Genomic DNA, 27,988 nt, shown 5'->3' with positions numbered 1-27,988 from the left:
ATCTAGGTTGGATTTCTTCTTTGTGCCTCGCACTACTCCTGGGTCCCAACCGTCACTTGAGGGCATGGGTTGGAACAAGGAGGTCCATGATGCTGCTAAAATGGCAGTTGGCAGGTTTTGGAGCTACAGCTGTATTCCATTCTTTGTAGCCAGGTGAATGTTTTACTAACTTTTATGTTTGATAACTTTGATTGTTTTAATTTTTATACTTAACTTATCTCATTGAGTCTCTTTGCGACAGGTCTCCTTATTAGCAACAAATGGTTGATGCCATTACCATATGCGGGGCGGGGTTCAAAGCCCCTAGTGAGAGTGATTTGAGGGGACCCATTTTGTCTCAAATGGTGGATGATGTGAAGAAGGATTTAGATGAACAACGCCAAATATGGAGCACTAAAGATTATACCATCATGACTGATGATTGGACGGATAGGAGAAATAGAACTCTCCTTAATTTTCTTGTTTCTTCCGCAAGTGATTGATTAATTTTAGTTTCATATAGTCTTTAATTTTTTATTTTTTATCTAATGGTTTATTGAATGATCATTGACCTAGCTTTATTTTTTTATTTCAGGGGGCACCGTTTTCATCAAGTCCATTGATGCCTCCGCCCATTGCAAGAATGCCACCTACCTATGTGAGCGGATAGAGGAGGTGATTGAAGATGTGGGTGAGGAGAACGTGGTACGGGTGGTGACCGACAATGCAGCAAATTATGTTGTTGCGAGTAAACTTTTGATTACAAACTAATTTTGTTTGCAAATTAATTACTATCTTGTAGTTTGTACCTCCATTAATTACAATTTACAATGCAACAAATTATGTTGCTGCAGGTAGACTATTGATGGAGAGGCACCCATCTATAGTTTGGACTCCATGTGCTGCTCATTGCATTGACCTCATGTTGGAGGCTATTGGAAAAATCCCATGGGTCAAGAGATGTGTAGAAAGGGCAAGAAATGTCTGCAAATTTGTATATAATCATTCATGGGTGTTGGCTCTTATGAGACAATACATAGAGCAGAAGGAGTTAGCTCGTCCAGGAATCACAAGATTTGCCACAAACTTCCTCACATTGCAGTCCATGCTTAGGTCTAAGTCTGCCTTGAGACGTATGATTGTTGGTGAGGAGTGGTCTTCCTCATCCTATGCTACCGCCCTTGCAGGGAAAGATATGGCAGACTGCGTTTTTTATGAGTAAGGCTTTTGGGTCCCTTGTGATGAGATAGTGAAGGTAATTTTTTTATAAATTCTACAATTTAACTTCATGTTTTATAACTTATTATATGTATTCTCTAATTTGCTCATTTTTCTAAATTACACAATATTTTCAATTTTGCAGTTTGTTAAGCCCTTGGTGGTTTTGTTACGAGTTGCGGATGGAGATAAGCCCGCAATGGGCTATATATATGAGGGCATGGATAGGGCGAAGGAGGCCATCAGATTCGTCTATGGAGGAGATGAGAGCAAGTATGGTCCCATTTGGGAGATCATTGATAGGAGATGGCATCATCAGCTTCATAGGCCCATCCATGTGGCAGCCTATTATCTGAATCTGGCATTCCGTTTTATCCCTTCTTTCAAGGCTGATGTGGAGGCTCTTAATGGGCTATATGCAATCATGGAGAAGATGGGACCTGCTGGTACTTCTCAGATAGACCTTTTTCAAGAGCTACAGGTGTTCTCAGATGCACAAGGGGAGACCTTCTCTCGTCCTGTCGCCAAAGATGGTAGGACAACTATGATGCCAGGTAAAAATAAATTGTAAGGCTTAATTTTAGTTTTATTCAATACTATATTGTAACTTGTTAAATGAGTTCATGAGTGAGACTGATTTTATTTATTTTTCTCATTTCAAACGCAGATCATTGGTGGAACTTTTTTGGCCCAGAGACACCAAATATTCAAAAGTTGGCCATTCGCATCTTGAGCCAACCATGCAGCGCATCAGGTTGTGAGCGCAATTGGAGTATGTTTGAGCACATACACTCCAAGAGGCGCAATAGATTATCTGTGGAGAAGATGAATGATCTCGTCTTTGTTCACTACAACCTCCGCCTGAGAATGAGAAAGAATGCAATAGTTGACATCTCTCCTATCATTCTAGATGAGGTTGATCTTGAAGCAGAGTGGGCCAATGAGAATCAAACAGCTCCTGGGACTCCTACAGCTGTATTTAGTGATGATGACATTGATTGGATCGACCAGGTAGATATAGAGGCTGAGGTTGTAGCCATGGCAGAGGAGGAGCAGAGAGCACGAGTAGAGACAAGAAATACTGAGACTCAGAGTGACACAGCTGTTCCTGATGTTGGTGAGCATGACACAGTTGTTCCTGATGTTGGTGAGCATGGCATGGTGTCACGGGGAGCGACTATGGCTGCTGAATCATCCAAGACCTACTTTAAACGCCTTCGCAGGGGGCCAGGGCGAGAGGGTGCATGGCCCTCTGAGCCATAGGCTTGTACACTTGTAGTTGTATTTAGTATTTACTATTTACCTTTGGTATTTGTATGAAACATTTGATGATGATCATATGATGACATGGATTTTTTATTCCATGAGTTTTGTAATATTGTATACATTTGACAATATTTATATATCTATGTTTGTTATTTTCTTCAGCTACAATTTGCGTTTATGCTTATGTGATTGATGTATACTTGTGTATGTAATCAAATGAGCCGATTTTGATGATGTTTTTGTGTCTTTAAGGTGTATTCAATAAAGGGTGTCTGAAACAAGTTTTAAATCTTTAAAAATCTCTAAATTTCTTGAGTTTTTCACTTTCCCGATTCCAGCCGAGTCTGACGCCGAGTCCTGAGTCCGAGTCCGAGTCGGCCTTGCCGAGTCCGAGCCCAGTCCTTGTCCCGTTTCTTTGAGTCTAAGCAGATTGGCTTACATCAGCACAGTCATAATCCATGGGAACTTGTAGTTACAAACAAATTCCAAAATTATCAAAATCTCATGAATACAAAGACTCGAAATAATATAAAATGATTTCAAAGAGCTCTCGAAATTGTGAGCTTCCGCTTGTCGTGACGGAGAGATGGGCATCCAAAGAAAAATATTGAACTGTAAATTCATGCTTTGCAAAGGTAGACATACTCAGAGATCACAGTGGCTTTGCTGGTTGATATAGTAATGTTATTACCATTGGATATGATCATATGAGTAATCATAATATAGTGAAAATCAAACATGCTTTAAATGTGATTATTGATGTAGTGGTACATGGACTATTGTTGCTTGATATTAAATTAAAGCAGTGATTATTAAAGAGGACAGTGATTATGATTTACAAGGTTATAAACAAAGAGATTATTATATAAGCAATTAATTTGCTGTGGTTTTCTCCCATAAGGGTTTCCACACAAAAGTCGTGTCTTATTGTGTTCTTCTCATGTGCATGATTATTGATGTTGAGTTAATGATGTTATTGTGATTGGTAAAAGTTGGATTATATTGATTCAACACACACACACCCCCCCACTTCTCAATATAATCGTGTGCCCATTAATAACATCTATTTTGTTCAATCTAAACACAATATTACTAAAGCTAGAAGGCATGTTATTCAACAAAATAAAATTACATCATCATCATCTACTTCAGCTTTTATTCTAGCTAGTTGATTCACCAATGAAAAAAACTTACTAATGCGTTCAACAATATTGTCATCTTCCACCATTTTTAGCCCAAATAATTCTTACTTTAGCCTCATATTCACACTCAATGCCTATGATCCAAACAAAGTAATGAGACTATCCCATACTTGCTTTGAGGCCTTCAAGAAGTCAATGCAATGGAGAATAATCGGAGCTCGACTTGCAATGTATTGAAGTTTTTACCTTCAAAAAATTTCAACATTGGATGCATTACTTTTCTCCATTTGTACTAAATAATTCCCACCCTTAATTAAAACAATTTTGAAGGTGTTGGGTTCCACCAATAATGCACCTTGAGATGATTGACACTTTCACAAATTTATATACATATTGGTAAACTAAATTCGCTCTAATTTTTTATTTAAATATAAATAAAATATATCAACTCCCTCTTTTTCTAATCTAATTTGAACGAGAAAAACATCATGGCAATCTGAGATTTGAACCTTCACCCTATTGCTTAAAGTTAAATACAAAGTACCTTAACAATTGTGGTCATGCTTCCTTGCATTTTTCTTGTAAGAAGATTAGTAAGGATTTCCAACAAAAGAACTAGAAATTGTAGGGATCTGCTCCTTGCTAATGAAATCATCCACAAGAATTCATACAAAAAACCCTCAATTATATTAATCCTCTTCAATAACTTCTCGAGTAATATGTTTCATCAATTTTTTGCTTCCCCGACCTCACAACCAAAAATAAAAGAGATTTCAACGTTGTAATGTCCCCTTTTGGGGATGATATGGTTTATGATTGGATTAGCCTATTATTGGCCCTCGTAGGCTAAGACTAGCGGTTAGAGGGTTCCAGTTGGCAATGCAGGAGGCTTATTCCCATTCCGTAGGTCAGAAGTGTTCAAGACTGCCCTTTGTTTGGTTCAAATAGGACTTTGTTTGGGCTCAGTCTCATATACTTACTATTTATAGTGGGTCAGGAGGCGATCGAGAGGGACCCTTTCTAATTTTACTAAGTCAATGAGTTGGACAGAGGACAAAATGGTCAACTCCTCGGAACAGACAAAATGAAGAAATTTTGGTTAATCATGGAGTTATGTTTATTTGATTATTAATAAAGTGATAACTTCATTAATAAATTTTATTATGAGGCCATTTAATGTTATATTATAAGTTATTATTATTTCATAAAGAAAGGGTCATACTCATCATTAAAATGAGGCCATGTTTTAATTAATTATTGAGCGCCTAGCCAAGGAAGAAATTAAATAAGATAAAGTGCAAATATAAAATTATATTATTAATGATTTATTAGAAGATTCTAGATGGCCGACTTCATAAGGAGGAATTGAAAGTAAAGGAGGATTTATCCCACATTGAGCATGGAGATTGATTTGGAGTTTGAGGAGTCTTTATAAACAAACCTTGTCTTCCTTCAAGAGCATGTTATGAGATTATTTCATTGAAGCTATTTCTCCATTGTTGCTGGAAATCAGTGACTGGATTGTTCTAAGGACGAAAAACCCTTGGATTTCTTGGTATTGGACGGAAACCCAAGCACCATTGTGAGGTGGTTTCACTCAAGAATCACTATGGAGTTTATTGCAGGTTCTTAATTCATGCTTTTAGCATAATAGCAGCTAGGGTCGGCACACAAATTCATATTATCAGCTGCATATTTTTCCTAGAATGTTACAGCAGGGTTTGAGAGCAAATTAAAAAAGACAAACATTGCAGATTGAAGAACTCTTGACCAGCAAGCACACCATCAAGTATTTTCAACAGCAAACTGCCATTGCATTCCAGGTTTCTCATTATATATTAACATCATTTAGTTTGGCACACTGTACTTGGCTTTGGCATTCAAAAATAAGGAGTTACAAGGTTGCACAATAACTGTTTGATGAAATGTCTTTGCTGTAGTTATTCATTTCAGCTTATATTGAATCACTAGTATGCATGCCAAGTGTTTGTAGAAATGCTTATTGGCTGTAGAAATCAATTACAATCATTTTCAATCTTCATAAGCCATTGGAAATCCAAAAGAGAAGTCTTGCATTGCATCTCTGTTATTTGTTAAGCTTATTTACATTCATTTTTTAAGCATTTGGTCATCACTGGCAATCATCAAAACAAAACAAAACAAACTGAAACAACAGCAAGTACAGACTTCGCAAGACAAGTGTTTGACAATATTCCTTGGAGCTCAAATCATCACAACAGGGTCAGATTTAGACAAGGGTTATTAAAAACGCCAAGACACAACATGTTTTGCAGTTTTGAGGCAATAAGTAAGAGATTTCCAGCTCCAAACTAAGCAAACAGAAATGCTAGACCCACACAAGAGAAATTTCAATGTCTCCTATTCTAAGATGATTGTTATCATTTTGTTGTGCAAGTTGGGCACATGCAAGACAAGCTCACGATCACTTGGCGAGAAAGGCTAAAGTGTTGACCATCAGATTGATAACAAGAATGCCTATACCTGGAAGTCATGGTCTATAATCAAGATACATTACTTCTTCTGGAGAAGGTTAAAAATTTAGGTTGTGTGCATGCAAACCCTTGCCAACCTCCTCAAGAATTTCCTAGATAAAGTGTCCTATTCTACGAGGTAATGGATTGAATAATATGTCTATGAATCAAAACATTATTATATATTTCCAACTGTGAGAAAAAAAATAACTTTTATGCCATATTAGAGACATGGGGAGAGTTTATAGAAGCCAAATAGAAATTTTTACACAAAAAATAAACTTTGCTTTAGTTCTATATATTACATATTTATAGGATTTTCACAACCAATACTATAGGAGGTATAGTTCTATACTAAGTCACCACATTCGACGAATTTCATCCTTGAGATTCAAAATTCAACAAATTTTTTAAAAACCAAAAAATATCGAGTAAGTTGGCCTTAAATTCATACGATAAATGGGTTAGGATTTTTTGATAAAAAAACGCATTTTAAAAACGTGAGCTTCCTTCATGGGTTTGCGCGAACAAAGGCGACGCCTGCTGCGAATCCAAATGTTTTTATTTTCATTTAATTATATGTTTTCCTTTATGTTTTTTTGTCATCAAAACTCTTATTTTTAACGTAAATATTGACTTAGATGTCAATAAAAGTTTATATATTATATTATTTATGTTAATTTTTATAAAAAATAATATTTATTTATAATGAATTTAAATTTAAAATATTTTCTCTTTAAAAAATAATAGTTAAACTAATTTAGTAGTTTATTGGATATATTAATTATATATACAAAATTTATATAAGGCGAATATAATGTCGAATGTTTTTTCCGAATTATTTTTCTTCACCAAACTTCATCCGAATTTTATGGTTGTCGAACTCATATTCGAATTCAAACGCAGTGACTTAGGTTCTATATATTACATATTTATAGGATTTCCACATCCAATACTATACAAGGATTGTTATACCTCATATAACCACTCCTTTAAATATGAGTTGTTTTGACAACTCATTGTACAAATAAATAAACCACAACCAATTAACAAATAATTATTACAATGACACACTAACAAACCTAGGAGAATGATGTAATATTACCAACAGATTCTATATGAACTTGCATGCTCTAATCTCTCCAACTTCAATTTGTCAGTCATCTCCTATAACACTAGATTAGTTGTGCTTCCACTATCTATTATAACTTTGCACCACTTACCATAAATCTTGCACACAATATTGAAAGAAATTTATCATTTGTGTCGATTCCTCTCTCCATAGCATCTAGTTTCAGCAAAAACTTTATTCACGATTCATGGCTTACCTCTTCTAGTTCATCTACTAGTCTTTGTTGTCCTTTTAATCCTTCATTAGCACATGTTGTCCTTCTACTCGTACTTCCTTGACTTGAATACTCAAATGCTTTGACTTTCTACTTGACATCTAAAACAAATTCCTCTAAGAGATCTTCCACTAACTCTTATCAAATAATTTGCAATTTTCACAAGTTTGAGTACATAGGCATTTCATCAAACAGTTCGCAACAGGCTGGTATGAGGTTGGATTTCAACATGTTATGCATTGATAATGTGAAAAACTAACATAGCATTCATTTCAAGACCTTCCATACAGAAACCATCTTCATAGATACCAAATTATAGCATAAATTAGACACAAATTCAGAAATTTCATACGATATCAAGGACTGCATTAAATATCAATTTTCTGCTGAACTGAGTGTGCAAGCACCTCCACCTAAATTTCTTGAACTTCCCACAAAGCTGTACGGCCACTCTCAAAGGGTACGGCAGATTTAAATATCATAATTAGCTTTGTTAAACAGCAACTCCTTTGTCCTTCTCCCAGTGTGGTGCAACACCCAAAAAGGCAAGTCAATTGTCTTTTTGCAAGTCAAAAGGAGATACATCAAGACTTGAAAGAGCAACGAATGGAATTTTTCCTACTCTCACACCTTTTTTATAGTCCCACGTGCCATTTTTGCCTAAGTTGTCTGCTTTGATTCTTCTTTCCAAATGATTCCTTTTGTCTTATGTGTGTGGCGGCTAGCATAAGGCAGCAATTTATCTCTTTCACCTACGTTGAGGCAATTTAGACCTGAATTGAATTTCATTATGGACATCATCTTCAACTTTTGTGCCTTCTTCTTTTCTTAATCTCCACAGCTTCTCAATGGCTGGTGACTTGGGTTTGACTACCCATGATTCCTATGTTATGTCCCTTTGATACCATATTGTTTTGTAAGCGTTGGCTGATTTCCGATGTTTTTCATAAGTTTCTAGGTGAGCTGGAAGAACTCCAACGTTCTTGGAGATCTCAATTTATGGCTTTCTTGGCATCTAGTGATAGTTTGGAGTTCAATTTGCATTCAAGATTGCAGTGACGCTCTTTGTAGCATTTTAGCCCATCTAAGTTGCCCTCCAAATATCATGGAGAACATGGCTATTTTTAGAAAGTGCCCAATTTGGCACCCAACATCATTCCTCAGCATTACTTCCTTCTCAACATAATGAATTTCAATTTTTGGCACCTTGGTGGTATTTTCTGAAAAGTGATTCGGATTAGTTAAAATATTGCACTAAGGCATAAAGTTAGCATTATAATATTTACTTCAATGTTTTGATTTAATAAATTTATGTAATGGCCCCTCAAGTGGATGCCTAGGGAGAGGGGGACTTTCACATTGATTAATTTTTTTAATTGCTAAAAAGGCTTTTGAGAGAACAATTAATTTGAAGTGTGAAACCCTCCTTTTTCCCTCCAATTCTATAAAAGGACGATCGGGGCTTTCATTTCAAGGATTTAGAGTTGCACGCATATTGAGATCTTATCGAAGTGAACAGTGAGTTCTTCCAAGAGTTTATTGACAACGAAAACCCTCGTCAATATTCATTAGGTTCGATGGTAAAGGAACCTATTGATGTCTTTTTAGACACAATCAAACACAAAATAAAAATACCAAGGTATCTTATCCTCTCTTGAACAAAGTCTCTCAAATGCTATGCTTCGCAATCAAATGAGACAACTCCAAGGTTCCTATTGTCGGGTCACGACGTGTGGATAAGCACAGTTGGCCGTTGTGATTGTTGGTAATCTAAGGGGACTTGCGTTGAATAATTGAATGCTTGAATTGTTGGAACTTAGATTCTAACTACTTGCTTGGAGAACAAAAAAAGGCAAAAGACATAGGGTTCAAGGAGTCTAATCTAATCCTATGAATGTAGGAACGATGGACAATCTTTGGTGAAACTCTACTAAGCCTTGCTTTGACATGCAAAGCAACAACTCCACAAAGCTTAGTGCGATCTCCTAAGGTAAGCACATGATGTTCAAATCACTATCAACAACAAGGATACCATCAAGGTGATGCATATCAAGGTACAAATAGCAATTGAAGTTAAGTTCATTTAAGGATTCCAGTTGACCACACAAGACAAACTTACAATCAGCAAATTGCTAGTGGTATGGATAAATGAATTTCACCATTAATCATTCACAACTCCTATCATTCATCTAATCAACACGAAAGCAAATGAATTGAGAAGTAGAGACCATGCAACTTGTTGAAATGACACATTAATTCACCATAACTTCAATGAAATCAAATGCTCTTGACAAAAAGATTTTGGCAACAATCTTTGCCTTCTCCTAATCTGACTTCTATTCTAATTGCTAACTAGCTATTATCTATCAATCAATTACTAACTATTAACCTTTTCGAATGAGAGACTTGAGCCTTATATAGATAGCTCTTTACGATGAATGGCTCAGATTTATTTGAGATCAATGGCCGAGAATTTACAATAAAACCCTAATTAGGATTTGTTACAACAAACTTCCTTCTGGCCAACAAGATCATTACAACAAATTGGACACACGTCCATTCTGATTTCTAACCAATGAAAGAATAGGTTAGGTACATAAAATAGTTTTTGATGAGGCGCCATGTGTCACTTGCTCCATCATGAGATGAATCGGGCTCATTGAACTTGGACTTGCTGATGTGGAAGTAACTTGATTGGCTTGAATGCGAATAGGATGCCACATCAGCCTCTTTTGAAACTATCTTCATTCCTTGATCACGTTCACTCTTCTTCACTCTAACTTGGAAATTTTCCTCCTTGTGATGCATTCACAATCTCAACCTTTGAATCATGAAGTATCTTCTTCCTTAACCTTCTTTGATTTTGAACTTCCTTGTCTTGGGCTTGGAACACATTATTGTCTTGACAAGTAGACTTTGATCCTTTGGAAACCATGTGACATGTATCCTCTTTCGTGCATCTTCAAAGTATCTTCTATCATGTTGATGACCTTAGCATTGAAATGTGAAGTGTGTCCTTCCCTTGGAATGTTGAACTAGACCTCAATGTATAGATCTCCTTGTTGACTTAGCTCAAATGTGTTGATGTTGTGGTACTCTTTAAGCTTTCAACCTTCTTCTATGATGACAGTTCACCTTCTCCAAGTTGCCTTGTGCATCTTCCCCTAACATGGTCATGCAAGAATCTTGAAGTTAGAAGATTCAAAATGATACAACTAAGTTCTGATTTTATTGATGAACATACATGCTTTCAGGTTTGTAAAATTTGCAATCATCCATTAAATCCTGAAATTAATGTAATAATGCATTTAATTCATGTTCAAAACCTGAGTTTTGTGATCTAAAAAAACCTGATTTCACTCAGTAAATCAGAAATATCTCTCCCTTTACTTCTGAAAATTTGATAAGGCTTTATATTCCAATTTCAGAGACAAATGTATCTTTAACCAGCGCTTGGGATGCAAAGCAATTTAGGCTTTACCAACCTTTTGATTTCTTCTTCTACGAGCTGATGTCTCAGACCCTTTCTTTTCAGATATAACAAATGGATCTGTCAAGTTGATTGATGGCGACCCTGTGTATTCAAGGCCAGCGAACTTCTTCCTTCATGCAATATTACCAACCTTAGACAATCTTCTTCCTCCTATCTGCTGTGCGAACCTGTTGCTAGGCGAACTTGTTGCTCTGCGAATTTATGATCTGCATTTGTGTTTGTATAATTCAAGAGATCTTCTTCCCTTTACTTATATGGCTTGGGGTTAAAAGTCACACCTCTTCATGCTCTTCAAAAGCCGACTTGGTATCTCAAGGGTTTAATTAATGAAATCGCTTTCTTTTATCCTCCCATGCTGGCCGACTTAACAAATAAAGGAATGAGCCATTTTCTTGTTTGAAATTTGAATCGCCTTATGTGATTTTCAACTCCCAGTCGCCTAGGTTCACAATGATTTTAATATTTTATCATTGTCTTAACCCGCTTCTTTAGAGGTTCTATTTTAAATTGGTGACTTCTAACCCTTATCCTTGGAGGTTCGATTTTAATTTTAACCTTCATCCTTGGAGGTTCGATTTTCATCTTATTTTAACTTCCATACTTAGAGGTTTGATTTCTATTTTAACCTTCATCCTTGGAGGTTCGATTTTCATCTTATTTCAGCTTCCATCCTTAGAGGTTCGATTTTGATTTTAACCTTCATCCTTGGAGGTTCGATTTTCATCTTAACCTTCATCCTTGGAAGTTCGATTTTGATCTTTTGATAGTCTCAACTTCGATCCATGTGACTTAGAAGTCTCATCTCTCTTACCTACTTAAGTTGATAAGCATATTTTATACTTAGGCAGTTTCGCCAACTTGCATTTCTAGAGGTTCGAATTTTGGACTTAACTATTTCCAACCTCCATCTATGTGACTTAGAAGAGTGAATTTCATCTTTGTGTGTATTTCCAACTTCAAGCCGTCTAGGTTGAATTTGCCTTGTCATTTGTTTTAACTCTCATGCTTAGAGGTTCGAATTTTTATTGAGTAACTTCAAACTTTCATCCTTGGGACTTAGAAGTCTCATGTTTACATCTTCCTTCCAGCGAACTTAAGTTCATTCTTCATGATATTTGGGAAGATTAACTCCCATCGATAGAGGTTGAACTGCATCTCCTTCTACTTAATAATTCACCAACCCTCATCTTTAGAAGTTCGAATTTGATACTTGATGATTTCCAACCTCCATCCTTGCGACTTAGAAGTCTTACCCTTCTTACCAACTTAAGTAGATCCGCAGGTAGCACTGTAGTACTTGTTTACTTCTCTTCAACTTAAGTTGGTGCACAGGAGGTTAAAATGTTCTTCATCAATCTTCTTTACCAGCCTGGATTGATTCACAGCTCCTTTCCTATCATTGAAGGTTGACATTTTGAACTTAAGGAATTTTATCTTCCTATCAACCGAAGTTGATACACAGGGTTTACACTTAGACAATTTTGGCTTCCTGTCAACCTAAGTTGATCCGCAGGGGACTTCTCATCAATGAAAGTTTGCTTTCCCATCAGCCTAAGTTGATTCGCACACTTAGAGACTTCCTACCAACCTAAGTTGATCCGCAGGGTCTAGTACTTAGATAGTTTTTACGCATCATCAACTTGAGTCAATTCGCAAGGTCTCCTATAGAACAACTTATCAACCTAAGTTGATCCTTGCAACATATTGGCATCATTGACAACCTCTAACCTCAAGCAATTTTGCAACATGACCTCAACCTGACATCCCTTACTCATTAGCAAAGGTTAATGACTAAAGAAACTAAGAAAACTAAGAAAACTAAGACACCTGATCTAAGCAAAAACTGGGGGTCCCCATTTGCAATGGGGCGATGTGTAAAAATGTAGTGTTTAGAATACTGTCATAAAAACCTGAAACAACGCGTATTTTAAAAACTGAATCACTGATTAAGGTTATGATACCTGAGACACTGGATTTTATCACTCTCTCTCATGCAAATTCACACATCTTTGTACTTATCTTTGATCACCCACGTAGAACGCTATCATCAAAGCTTCTCCTCCATTTATGTCTTTATTGTCAATCTTAGTTGACACAACTCTGCATACTCCTCACAACCAATGCTACTTATACTCTTTCAACGAAAAAAACATCTATCTTATTCTTTTGAATTTCATAAATATAGGAAACACAGATTTCAGATAGTTCACGTGTTTTCTTCATCCACAAAAAAAATCCGTACATATCAACTTTCTTGAAGGTTTTTAAAAAGACCATTTCAGTTGCAAGTCGGTTTGGATAAGTTATTAGTTATTGGCTTAACTAATAACTACTTTCTAACTCGATGATCATAAGACTTTCAAATGTCATTTATTTCACTTTCTATCTGCATTAGAAGTTATGTTATCTTTCAATTTTGTCAACAGTTATAGTTAACAGTTTTCAGTTTTCAAAGATAGTTACAACTGCACTCCTCAAAATGCTTATAATGTCTTTACGAAACTCAACACAAATTCGAATCACAATCTTGACAGAACACTTGTAGAATTCAGATCACAAACCTGACAAAGTCTGAGCAAAACTTCATTAACACTCAGAAGTAATAAGCACCATGATTCATTCTTGAATCTAATAAATAAGACATTAGTTTGTTGCTTGATCTGATCTTGTCTTGTTGTGCAGATAGAAACCAGTTGGAAACCACTGACATCAATGACAAATATGCCAACAATCCTAAAATAGCATACACATCCATCCCCATGCAGCATATGTAAACAATAGCAAAGAAAACACACACACTAAGTGATGAACTTGAAACTAGACATCTAATTACATCAAAACATCTAAGTAAACAATTCAGCTCTTAGGCTTACTGTCACGGCATATACCCCTAGTCATAAACTAGATTGACATCATTCTAACGACTTGTTAGTCTCCAAATTTCACGAGTGAATAGTTTATATATAGCACTCAAGGTGCATGAGAATATCTGAAATCTCAGCAATGCAATCAACACGTATCACATTGACAGAATACCTGCATCCCGTGCAAACTCAGATGTCATCATATCCATAGTTGTCAGCATCTTTAATTGTCCTTTCCATTCCCTTGGCATTATTCAATAATATTGACACTGTACTGCACCACTTTAATTGTTCACTGTGCTCTTGCTCTGACTGTGGCACTCTATGTTGAGACATGGACCAGCTAGGACTCGAACGTAGGACCTTCCATACGCTGCTGGAGTGCTCTACCACTGAGCTACTGGCCCCTCTTGGACCAGTCCATCGTTGCTCCAGGTGTGGCTTATTTCCAACACCAACATCCCCCCTTAAGCCACACCTCTCGTGTGCTTGAGGCTCCTAGCCTGGACCTGGCTCTGATACCATGTTGAGACATGGACCAGCTAGGACTCGAACCTAGGACCTTCCAAAGCTGCTGGAGTGCTCTACCACTGAGCTACTGGCCCCTCTTGGACCAGTCCATCGTCGGTCCGAGTGTGGCTTATTTCCAACACCAACACTCTATACTTGGGACATAGTAACTCTCTCCCTTAGAAACCATACTCTGGCACTCACATCCAGCACTCTATACCTCAGCAAAAAAGATAAACTATGGGGCCACAAACAAGTAAGCAGGACCAGATCCCAAGTGCTCAAAGTCATTCAATTATGCAAGCATTTATTCTAGATGCAAAAAATGATGCATATACTGTTTGCACATGTACAAACTCATCCAAACAAACACACACCCTCACTTTGTGAATTGGCAGGCATTGGTCTTAAGTGTGCCTTTCCAACCAATAAATAATAAATTGAAGAAGAATAATACACATAGAAACCATAACATTTTTAAAGCACAATATGTTGCTATGAAAAAGTGTACTAAAGTAATAAAGCATAACTTAGAAGCATTTTCCAAGGGACATATCAGTATAAGGCTATAAGCTATTGATACTCCCTCAGTGATCAAAGGTTTACCCAAGCACTCAACAATCACAATGTGCTACCAAAGAAATTTCACCATCATCATTCTTGATTTCATTGCTTTTCAAAACAATGTCCAGAATACAGCCCAGAATTAACAACAAGCTTTGCTATCCTATTATCTAAGACTCTAAAACTACTGCATGCAGTTCAAATGTAATTGCAAGGGAGTTTGCATGGAATTTCAATATCAACTAATATTGTCATGCATAGTTCACCATAATAGAAGTCATTGAATTTTGGACAATTTAAAACAAATTTCTCAGGAGACCACAACACATAGTAGGCAATCATGTTTTAATCATTCTTAACTTCATAATCACTAATGTTTGCATAGATTAATTACTGAAAACAACTAAGGTTCAGTTCTATGAAGAAAAACAATCAGGAACAAACTACAGCACTAAACTATATATATTCATCGATACGAGCACCAAGCATAAGACTTTAAACTCTTAAATTAAACCAATTATTGCATGTTGTTAGCATACCTAGAAACAAGTCCCCATAAACGTCCCAATCCACCGTCTGCATCTTTCAACTCAAAGGAAGTATCTACAAAGCATGCAAATTAATAAATACAAAAGATACTCAAAGAGAAAATCTATAGAGCATGCAAATTCATAAAAACAAAAGATACATGAGCCCATAAACTATTATATATTAGCTAACATATTTTCCACTTCACTTAACAATATACAAGACAACAAAAAACAGAAACTAGATTGATGAAATTCACATAGGCATAATATGCAATGAAAAAAAATCAAAACTTTCAATACATTATATTTCCAATTCTTACAAAGAATCTTTTTACATTAAAGCTATTAAACATCTTTGAAAAAAATACCAAAATTTATCTTTCTGAAACAATAATTTAATTCCTGAAAGGATGTCTCTATGCATCAACTACATAGAGGAGGTCTTCAGCCATAAACACTTATTACCAAGGAGATTCCAAGCAGATTTCAATGAGGTCACAGGTGGTGTTGAGTGTTAAGGAGTCCATCTTATCGAAGATGATCTTTGCCATTACATATTCATAGTACTCTTTATCAGGCTCAGCAAAGAGTTTTGAGTTTTATAAATCTAGGGATCGTAGGCTTGTTTCTAAAAACCCACACCACATTAAAACTTTGTGAGTGCAAAAATAATTATCTACGTTCCACGGGGTTTCGGGGACGAGGGTTGGCAAGGGGCACATTTCTGGGACGTTTCCTAGAGGACCAAATTAGGGGACGGCAATATACAAATTTCAAAAAGTATATATATACATACATACATATATGTAGGTATGTATGTATGTATGTATGTATATGTACATGTATACATATGCATGTATATGTACATGTATACATATGCGCGTATATATATATATATAGGTATGTACATGTATACATGTATACATATATACATATATACATATGTGCATGTATACATGTATACGTATGTACATGTACATGTACATGTATACATATACATGTAGACATATACATATACATATACACATATATATATGCATATACATACACATATACATACATACATGCATGCATACATACATACATATATATATATTATTAATTCATGTATTTATTTTATTAGATAAAGTGGCAAACAAAGGTATCATTGATGAAATTCAACTAAGCTTTGTTTTGACATGCAACGAACACATCTCCACAAGGCTAGTGTGATATTCGAGGGATAGCTTGTGATTTTCAAATCACCACTACAAACATCGACACCATCAAGTTGATGTATATCAATGAAGAAGTAGCAATTGAAGTTAAGCTTGGCTAAGATGGATCCAATTGACTACGCAAGACACTTTATAATCAGCAAAGTGTTAATAGAATGGATGTACGAATTTCATCATTGATCATGCACAAAGTTCTTCCATTCATCTAAACAACATGATAATTAAACGAGAAGTAGTAACTGTTTGCCTCACTGGGTAAACAGAAGGAATACAGAAGTAATGCAGAAATAGACAATGCAATAACAGCATGAATACGAGAATAAGCTTTCCATTAATAACTCAGAGTGTATACAATGTTCATAGTATTATTTGTCATAAAAATCCCCCCCTTCAATACCCGCAGGTAGTACAATATATAACAACCGAAGGGGTGTGACACAACCGTCGCGACTCCAACTACCTACCCATCAGCTAACTAACTACTAACAAATAACATTACTACCAAAGCATAAGATATACATATTTCCCGACAACATCATCCCCCCCAAAAAAGAAGTCGTCTCCGACGACTAACAACAAAAATGGAGACAATGCAACCCATACAAAATATACATCAAGACAAAACTAAGGAGGGGGCTGGGGAAGCGTCCCTGAAGTAGAAGGCTGAGATGCAGGTGTCTGGGCCGCCAAGCGGGTGCGGAGCTCATAAACCTGTTGAGTACGTGCAATCACATCACGCTCCGCCACCAACACTTTCTCCAAAGCCGTCTTCACCATATGCACGGCTTCCAGCAACTCCTCTTTCGTATCCATTGTCTTTGTCATACAAACCAATCGATCCTGCAACAGGCTCCTCTCGGCAGTGACTGCATCCAACTCCTGCTGCACGAGGCTCCTCACACTCTGCTCTGCCAAAAGGCAAGTCTCCACCTCAGCCTTCTCTGCTCGGGCCATCTCAAGCTGCGCCAACAATTGTTCCCTCTCTGCTGCCCACGAGGCCTGCTGACCGGCCACATCCCTCTCCAACTCGACTCTAGCAGCCTCACGAACTGCAGACTCATGTTACGTATGCCTTAATGCATAGTAGGCGTCTCGGTAGACCTGCTCAATCTCTCGGACGATTGTCATCACCCGACTCTCCACAATGGGCTCACGCACAATCCAAGCCTATAGCATCTTATCCGTCTGAGTAGTCGGCCATCCCAGAGACTCAAAGCATGCAACAAAGGCTGCGGGGCAGCCCACCCGCATAAACTGTACGACCCTGTCTAACTCCACCACAACCTGCTGCAATGCTCATGTCTGGGCCATGGCCACCACTCGCCTACCCCTCGTCACCATGTCAACTAAATAGGCCTCAATGTCCTCCCCCTCCTGCTCCGAAGGCTGTGACCGTGACGAAAGTGGCATCTGTGTAAGAGCGCCAAGAGGTAACTCGGAAGTCTCTGTCAAAACCGATACTGCTGCATCCTGTTGGTATGAAGGTACCTCCTCCGCCACTAGAAGTGTAGCATCCCGAGAGACGATCTCTCCTGCCTCGTTCCCAACTGCTGGTACATGTGCCTCGCCAGATGAATCGTCCAAGTCTACTATCTCAACTGGAGTCTCTTGACAAGGTGAGAATACAACAACTCCCACGGGTGGTACCACTGTCATCTGAAATCACTGAGTCAACCAGCTCTCCATAGCCACTACTTATGGGTCTGTACTGGGGATCCCCGAGACTCTCTGCATCTCTACGACCGGAGTGTGTGTCGCCATAGCATGAGGCTCCGTATCAACCACCTCCCTCAGTCCCTACTCCTCATCTACCACTACTCGATGCGGCAACCCATCTACACACGACTCTGCCATGTCTTCGATAAGTGCCTCTGTGGCCGAGGCCGGTCCCGAAGGTGGTGCTCGACCCTGCGGAGGTGATGCTACTTGTTGTTGGATGGGGCCAAGTGCAACTAGCGTGCGGCTCTACCCAAATGTCGAAATAGAGGTGCCTCCCACTCCAGATGACAACACAGGTGTGCCCATCGGTAGCAAGGGTGGGGCAAAAAGGACCCTCTCGTCCGTCGCCCTGCTACTATCATCCTCCTCATCCTCCGCTTCTAAATCCTCTGTACTACTGGAATTCTCCCTCCCACTATCAAGTTCCCCTGAGGCCGTATCTACCATCCGTTTCCGCTTCGCGGAAGAGTGCCCAATGTCAAGGTGTCTCCAATACATGATAGCAGGCTCACCTGCTGCCAACGGTCATTGCGACGTACCTCCAACTCTGCCTCCGGCACTGCTTCCCTCGTGGCCTCCAAGAATAGTCCTATGGCATAATGGGGCATATAAAACGTGCGATGTTGCATCGTCAAGAACTCATACATTCGCTCTGCTAGCAACGCAGCCCAATCGTACACAATGTCGTTCATAAGCCCATTCATGAGCATAATCTTAGGGAGGGCGATGTCCGACGCCCTACCAGATACCGTCAACTTGCTCTTAATGAAATCCATTATGCACCACCAGTGGCCCTCTGCAACAAAGGTCTTGCGTATTCCTCGTCCCTTCGTGGCATCAGCCACACTGTCCAACTCCGTTGTCGTCAAGTTTTTGGATACTAATTTAATCCAATATTCTTTCTCCTCACGCCTCATCTTCGTAGCCTTCAACTCGATTTTCCTGCCTGGGATGCCAAATACTCTGGTAAAGTCCACAGCTTTGAAGGATATGGTGACATCCCTCCCAAGATACTCAAAAGTACTCGTCCATGTGTGTCTGTCAAAGGTGTCCACCATGAACCGTAGGGCACCCTCATACTCGCGGATAGGAAACACGGGCATTCAAATAGCCCACTCCACTTCTGCCTTACGAATGTTCTGCTTCACCAAATCATCATCGAGAGTGTCCTGCCACCATTTCCGGCATTCAAACCCGTTCAGGCCCTCGAAGGTGATATTCTGAGGCGTCAATGTATTTTTTCCACTTGTCGCAGGTTGTGGTGCTTTCTGCTTTTTCTTCTGACTTGCACTGGCATCCATTGTGCTGCCTGCAACACGCACGCCTGACGACAAGACCCTAGTATTTCTATTCATTTGGCTGCTACTAGAGGAAGCCTGCAACTGCTTCTTCCAACTCCGTTTCCCAGCCGACTCCATTAATTTCTCCTGTAATTGATTTATGGTTATAGCCATACGGTTGTGTAACCACGTTAACTACCTCCTGGATGGCTGTGTATGGCTACGTATGCCTTGCGTGTGTCTGCCCTGTGCTTGCGTGGGCGCTGCGTTGTTGGGCGGAGTGCGTGTTTATATCTTTGCGTTGGTAGTGGTATCCACCGCACGATGGTTCCACCGTTGTTCCCCTTTTTCTTTTTTTTTCCGTACGGTCCCTCCTCGTACTTCTTTTTTTTTTTTTTTTGCAAAATACTGTCAAACACCATGATTGGAGGGTCCAAGTTCCCTCCGTTCGTGGTAAACCTTCAATTTGGACCCGTTCACGGCTTCGGTCACTTCACGGTCGTCCAATGTCCACAACCGAACCGATCCATTTGCTGTGACTTCGCGAACTTTGTAAGGTCCTAGCCACCTCACTTTAAATTTTCCAGGTTTAATTTCATTTCGCCCATTATATTTCAACACGAGTTGTCCTGGGGTGAACTTCATTCACTTTAAATGCTTATCGTGCCACAACTTCCTCCTCTGCTGCGTTGTCTCGGTTGCCCACTGAACCATCATCCGCTTCTCATCAAGTTTATTTAGAGCATAAAGTTGCTCCCTCAGGCTCTCCATATCGCCGAGTCTATTTTCTATTGCAATACGAAGACTTGGTACCATGAATTTGGCGGGCATCATTGCTTCCTGCCCATACATGAGTTGGAAGGGCGTTTGTCCCGTAGTTGCTTTGTATGTCGTGCGGTAAGCCCACAACACGGAGGGTAACTTCTCTTCCCAATCTTCCCCTTTGACCCCGCACGACTTATCAATGACTCCTACAAGGATCTTGTTCGTGGCCTCCGCCTGCCCGTTGGCTCGAGGGTAGTAAGGACTCGACAAAGAATGGAAGATCTTATATTCTCTCGTGAGCAACTTAATAACATGGTTGACAAAATGGCCCCCTCAATCACTCGTCAGCTGCATGGGGATACCATAACGAGTAATGATTTGCTCATAAATAAATCTGGCTGTACTCACCGTCGAGTTATGGGGTAGAGCCCATGCTTCCACCCACTTAGTCAAATATTTCGTGGCTACCACGATGTATCTGCACCGCCTAGCACGACTGACTTTGAGTGGTCCGACAAAGTCCAACCCCCATTGTTCAAATAATTCCTACGCGTGCGAGCGGTTGAGCGGCATAAAGTCCCGCTTCAATGGTTTCCCAGCCCTTTGGCACATGTCGCAACCAACAACCCATTCTCGGGCATCATTATATAGCGTGGGCCACCACAAGCCCGCGAGTAGCACCTTCGATGCAGTAGTGTCCGGTCCCATGTGTCCCCCCGCCGGGCCTTTGTGCGCCTCTCGGAGAACTCCTGGCACCTCCTCCTCCATCACACATCTTCTAAGTATTTGATCCGGTCCCATCTTATATAACAGCCCATTGATCAGTTGGAATGTTCGACTTCGTAAAACCAGTTTCCTTCGTTCTCCCCGTAGCATGCCTGGCGGAAAGACTGAAGTAGAAAGATACTCCCCGATGGCTGTGTACCATGGTGGCAATGCAGCATTTTGGAATAAGTGGACATCTGGAAAATCATCGTCCACCCCTTCCGCTGGTTCTCCTGACTTTATGCGTGATAATTGGTTCGCTATCACATGGCTTTTCCCAGGCCGCACGATAATGGTGAACGTAAACTCTTGCAGCAAGAGTAGCCATCGACTAATTCTTCCCTGAATTATCGGCTTGTTGACCAAGTACATGAGTGCTTGATGGTCTACGTAGAATGCGAACGGTGTCGCCAACAGCTAGTGTCTGAATTTTTGTACCGCATAGATCATCCCCAATGCCTCCTGTTCTATTGTGCTGTAATTTTTCTCCGCTTTGGATAATAGTCCACTGGCAAAATAGACGGGATGATCCAACCCGTGATCTCCCACTTGGGCCAATGTGGCACCGATCGCAAAGTTTGAAGCGTCCACATGGACATGGAACTCCCTGTCCCAGTTGGGATACGCAAGGATGGGGTAGCTACCAGCCTCATCTTCAATTCCTCAAATGCTTCACTCTCCAGGGTCCCCCAGGTGTACGGCTCACCCTTGCGAGTAAGCTTGTCCAAGGGGTGGGATATTTGTGCAAAGTTTTTTATGAACCTCCTATAGTAGCCGATATGGCCCAGGAAGGACTTTACCTCGGTGACATCCGTAGGAGGCTCCATCTCCACGATCACCCGTATTTTGTCTGGGTCCGTCTTCAAACCCGCTTTGCATACAATGTGCCCAAGCAATTTGCCTTGTGGTACCATAAATCGACATTTTCTTGGATTAAGGGCCAGCCTTGCCCTTCGTCATCTCTCCAAGCACTCTTTGAGGGCTACCAAATGCGTATCTTGCTCGCTATAGATGGACCAGTCGTCGAGGAAGGCTTTAAAATTCCCTACCGACATCTTGTCGAATATATGTAGTATAATTCGCTAGAATGTTGCAGGTGCATTGCATAGGCCGAATGGCATCCAGTTGTATGCATAGACACCATCTTCGACCACGAAGGTGGTCTTCAGTTTATCTTCCTCGACGATTGAGATCTAGTTATATCCGGAGAATCCATCCATAAACGAGTACATCTCATGGCCGGCCACCTCCTCCAGTATGTTGTCCGTAAACGGGATTGGGAAGGGATCTTTAATCGTAACTGCATTGAGACACCGGAAGTCCACACAAATCCTTATTTGGTTAGCCTCCTTTAATGAAATGACTATGGGCGACACCGATTCACTTGTCTGTACTTTGAAAATGATACCGGCCTCCAACATTTTTTCTATCTCGTCGTTCACCCGCGCTACATAGTTGCGGTTCATCCGGTACAGTCTTTTTCGTACGGGCTGGGCTTCGGGTACCAACGGGATGCGGTGCACGAACAATTCGGGAGGTACCCCCTTCAGGTCTTTATACGTCCATGCAAAGACGTCTTTAAACTCCAGAAATATTTTGAAGGCCGCTGTCTTCAGCACGGAATCCCAGTCATCCCCGACTAATATATTTCGTGGGTCCTCCTCCTTTCCCAGGTTTGTTGCCTTCAGCTTGGACTCTTCAAATTGAATTGGCTTGTCTTTCTCGAACTGATGTGCGGGTGCCTCCTTATATTCTCTGTATTCCGGAGGGAAGACCTCCAGATCGGCGGGCTCCTCTATCTGCAACATGTTGCATTGAAAAAGTTCGTAGTCCTCCATTTGCCAATGGAAGAGCCCATTGAGTGAGCACAACTCATCTTCAGAACATCCCTCCAATTCGAGTACCCCTTCACTGTTCGGCTCCATCGCGTTCTTGCCTTTGCTTTCGTCGGAACCCCCTTCCCATTTATTAGAGTCCTCTGAGTCCGAGTCGGAACAGGCGAGCTCTTCGCCAACATCTTGGGTCCGTAGATCAATGATATATTTCCGCCCTCCTTTCTCCATGGAGAGTGTATTTTTCTTCCAGTTATGGTTCACCCTCGCGGTGATCAACCACACTCTCCCCAGGATGGCGTCATAGCCTTTCTTCTTCAAGGGAATAACTACAAAATCTAACAAGAAGGGTTGCGTACCAATTGTCACTTGTTGGGCCATCAATATGCCGAGTGGCTTGATGTCGTGTTGGTCGGCTCCCCACAGATTAAATGTGAATGGCCACAGGGTGGGTTTCCCTAGCCTCTTCCATGTCTCTTTTGGTAGTACATTCACCCTAGCACCTCCGTCCACAATGGTGTCCTTCAGAATGGTCCCAAGGATGCCCATTTCTACCACCGCTGGGTGTCTACCACTATTCAAGGCTAGTAACATCGGGTCAGTCGAAGGGCTGACAGGAACCTCCACCTGCGGTGCACTCGAAGGTGCGTGTGCGATGCTTTGCACATTGCTGAGGATGGCAGTCCTCAAATGTGGCATGGAGTCTAGAAGGTCTTTTACTTTTATCCGTACCTCCATCTGCAAGACTTGCCCAATGATACTCTTTTCCGCTTTCATGCGGGTTGAGGGACTCATCATCTCCGTGTTCTTCCGTCCTTCTGCCGCCATCTCCCATTCAATGTCAGCCTTCGCCTCCCGCAGTCTCTCCTTCTCTGTGCGGGGGTCGGGATACATTGCCTTCTTCGCCTGCGCGCGAGTGATCGCCAATACTTCTTTGTCTTCGCCCATCTTCTCAATATTGAGCAGATTCACCCCTGGCTTAGGACATTTTGTGTCATCGTGGTCACCGGGGCCGCACCATCTACACAGGCTTTGGAGGGTTTCAGTATTCTGGCACTCCCGAGCGAAGTGCCTCCATTGGTTGCAGGCCCGACATTGAATTATTGGCCGCCCCTTAACGTCATACTGCATTCTACTCCGATTGTTGTTGTTGTTGTTGCCTCTCCCTCCTCTTCGGTTACCTCTATAACCACCGGATGATGCAGTGGCGTCGGCTTGCGACTGGGCAGAGCCCGCTGCTACGGACAGCGAGGGTTGCTCTTGCGCGAAGAATACTTGGTTCCCTTTTGTTTTCATGTTCTAGGGACACTTTGACAGCGTGTCCCAGCATTTGGCAAATTTCGCAAAATGCCTTCTTCAGGCAGGTGCCTTTTGTGTGACCTTCTTCCTTACATTTCGTGCACCACACGTCTTCGTTTTTACTCATGCTTCCTTTCATGTTCTTAAATTCCTTCAACATACGGTGCATATCCTTTTGAAGAGCTTGCACCTTCTTATTTGATGATTCATCACTGTTGCTTTCTCCCAAGGACTCCTCTTCTGCAGAGGACTTGTCCTTTTTCCTCTGCGATGTTTTGCCTTCACTTTCCAAATCCATCGCGCGGTTGTATGCGTCATAGTATGAGGTGGGCGGTACAATTTTCATCTTTCTCCATAGGGATGACCGCAACCCTTCCACGAACCATCTCTTCTTTAGTCCGTCAGCCGGCTAGTTCTCCATCTTCCCCAGTAACTCTTTTAACCGTCGGCTGTATGTTCGCACTGTCTCGTGCTTTCCCTGCTTTGTGCTTAATATCTCCGCCACGATCTCATTATCATCTCGAAGGAGTCGAAATTCTGTCTCGAAGCTTTCTGTAGTTCATCCCATGTTCCCACCTTTACTTTATCCACATCAGAGTACCAATCAATGGCTACCCCTCTCAGGGTGGCAGGGAACTGCACCACCCAATCAGCTTTGTCAACCACCCTGTTGGCTGACCATATTGTCTCACACGTACGGCAGTGCCGTACGAGGTCATCTTTGCCATCTCCGTTGAATTTGGGCAACTTCTGTTTTCCCGCCATCGATAGGGGTCGTCTCCCCGGAGGTAGTTGTGGTTGTGTCTATGCCCCTGCGCCACTCCCTCCGGCGCCGGTGTGTCCTGCGTGGGTGACTGGGGGTACGGTGTTTTGCCTGTCGTGTGTCGCACCTACAGCCGTACGGTTGTCCTCCCCTTCGTTCTCACCCGCACCCACTACTAGCTCACTTTGGTGATCCTCACTTCGTGGCATAAGGGATAAGTTTTTGAACTGATCCCGAGTCTCTTCGACTAGATTCCTCCGTAACCTTGTTTCCTCTAGAAACTCTTTGTGGCTTCTCACCCTACAGTGTTCTGGCGACGCGTAGAAATTTCCCTCGACTTCTGCACCCTCCGTGACACCTCCTTGGTTCCCTTTGGGCAACCCCTCGGCAGGTCGTCCTTCGGCAAGTTGCCTCAACCTCCATCTACGTTCTACTCGGTGTTCCAGAATCAAGGCCCTTTGTGCGGCCTCCCACTCCTCCGTTTCTGCTTTCTTATTTCTATCTTTGTTTAATAGGTTGGGCATTAATTCCCGTACATTTCCATAAATAACAACACATAAAACCAGAACACTCCTTTATTAATTTATTTCATCAGATACAACTTGTGTCAATACTATGACACCTTTATTTGAATATAGAATGTTCTTTTATCCCTCTGGGATTCAGGGTTCAATTCCCTCTTGGCCTCGTGCCATCCCGCTCCCCTTCCCGACGGCTGCTTTCTTCGTACTGTTGGAGGATTTATTGGCGTCGCTCTTCCCGAGCAATCTCCTCCAGGCGAGTTGGTTGTGCCAGTGATGCCTATGCAAGCAACCGGGTGAGGTGGTTCATCAACCGATTTATTGCCAGGCTAACTTCCAATGCTGTCCACACGGCACTTGGTGGGATTTCAGCCTCTGTGGCCTCTCTTCGGACGTAGGTCTCAATGGCTACCTAGAGCAGGATTGAAAATTCCCTCATTGCAGTGTCTTCCCCGTTGTAGAGCTCTGTTTGCGCGTTGTTGACCTCTAGGTTTATCTCACCAACGGGTAGGCTCATCGTGTCCATGCGCCATCCGCTCCCTCCTTTCCCGAGTATGTCTAGGCAACGTCGCCAAATGTTTGCCTCACTGGGTAAACAGAAGGAATACAGAAGTAATGCAGAAATAGGCAATGCAATAACAACATGAATACGAGAATAAGCTTTCCATTAATAACTCAAAGTGTATACAATGTTCATAGTATTATCTGTCGTAAAAATCCCCCCCTTCAATACCCGCAGGTAGTACAATATATAACAGCCAAAGGGGTGTGACACAACCGTCGCAACTCCAACTACCTACCCATCGGCTAACTACTAACAAATAACATTACTACCAAAACATAAGATTTACATATTTCCCGACAACAGTAACCATGCAAATTGTTGAATCAACGTATGAATTTCACCATATCTTCAATGAAGTTTACATGCTTCTTACAACAAAGTCTTGGCAACAATCTTTGCCTTCTCTTCCTACTCTACTCTAATTATTTGCTTACTATCTGCTACTGATCTACTAACTATTCTTGAACTATTGTCTATTAATCCTTACAAATGAAAGAGTGGAGCCTTATATAGTGCTCTCATTACAATGAGGGGCCAGGATCAAATCCTCATCAATGGCCAAGATTGAAAGATAGAAACCCTAATTAGGGTTTGTTACACCCATTACAAAACATTTAATGTTTTACGAATGACAATTAAATTTTATGGGGCACATGTCCTTCCTTGAATAATTGACCAATAGATGATGAGGGTAGGTGCATCGGACTTTGTGCCCACATGTGATAGTTATCCTCTTTGATGGATGAGTCAAGTACATTGAATCTAGACACCTTAGCTTGAAATAATATAATTGGCTATATAATTGACTTAAGTGATGACTGGACGCCACCTTAGCTTGCTTGATCTTTGCAACTCATCACAAGTTGTAATTGAATGGGACATATCTCTTCATACTCAACATTATCAAGTGCCTGGTGTGATGATGACTTTACTCATGTTGATCCTCTAACTTGATTAACTCTTCTAGAACTAATTTTCATCTTCATCATCTCTACCTTAGAGCTTTCATCTGGCTATACTAGCATTGATTCTTGGATTCCTGAAGGAAATTCAAGATATTTGTAAAAGTCCTTCCTTGAGTGCTTGGTGTTGATCGCTACTCTATGCCTTGTAGTGTTTTTCTTTTTTATGCCTCCATGGTATGACTTGAAGCTCTAACCTTGATAAGGTTTGGTGTGATAGAAGCCTTCTTTGTTTGAAACCTTGAGCCTTTCCTCCTAGATGTTGTTGAGCTCCTTTTGATATCTCCTTCGAATGTAGATCTTCATGTTGAGGTCTCTGGTACCTTGAAGTGTGAATTCACATCGTTGTCCTCCTGTATCCACTTCCTTGAATCACCATGAGTTGATCCCTTGTATGTCTTAAATCACTTTCAAGTGGTGAAGTTCCTCCTTTATGTCTTATGATTGCTTGCATCAAACCTGGAAAAGATAAAGTAAGACTTTAGACCTTGGAAGAAAGATGATACCTGAAGTTAGTTATGATAGAAATTCAAAATTCAAAATCCTTGCATTCAAATCCACTTGATAATCATTGTGAAGTATAATTAACAATTGCTCCATAAAACTCTCTCTACAATCTAGAAATGATAGGTATAGAAATGCAAGGTCTCAAATATGATTTTCTGCACTTGAACTTGCACTTTCTATTTTTGTTTCCCCTTCTTTAAATGTTAGAAAGTATGATTGAATATTGAATTCTCTTTGCTAATGGCGAATTATTTCCTTAGTGCCAATTTGTTCTATGTGCGAATTGATATATTTCTTTGAGCGAACTTGGGATAATCTTCCTAAAGTGAATTTATAATAATCCTCTTTGTTGGCATCAACTCTACGTATTTGGAAAAGCAGATCAGATT

General features: G+C 40.6%; 1 protein-coding gene across 6 annotated transcripts in view; it reads right to left on the bottom strand.

The window, feature by feature from the left end:
• LOC131071696 (nuclear pore complex protein NUP160) overlaps window positions 1–27,988 on the bottom strand; it is a 253,665-nt gene that overhangs the window by 188,397 nt on the left and 37,280 nt on the right. For all 6 annotated transcript variants that reach the window (XR_009112579.2, XM_058007642.2, XM_058007639.2 and 3 more), the window contains one exon: window positions 15,414–15,477. Coding sequence is in view for 5 of the 6 variants with exons in the window: in XM_058007642.2 (XP_057863625.2) it covers window positions 15,414–15,477 (64 nt within the window). In the remaining variant the exon portion in view is untranslated. The remainder of the gene's footprint in view (window positions 1–15,413; window positions 15,478–27,988) is intronic.

Source organism: Cryptomeria japonica, chromosome 3 (assembly GCF_030272615.1).
Source record: "Cryptomeria japonica chromosome 3, Sugi_1.0, whole genome shotgun sequence".
NCBI lineage: Eukaryota > Viridiplantae > Streptophyta > Pinopsida > Cupressales > Cupressaceae > Cryptomeria > Cryptomeria japonica.
This window is presented reverse-complemented; position numbering and strand designations above follow the sequence as displayed.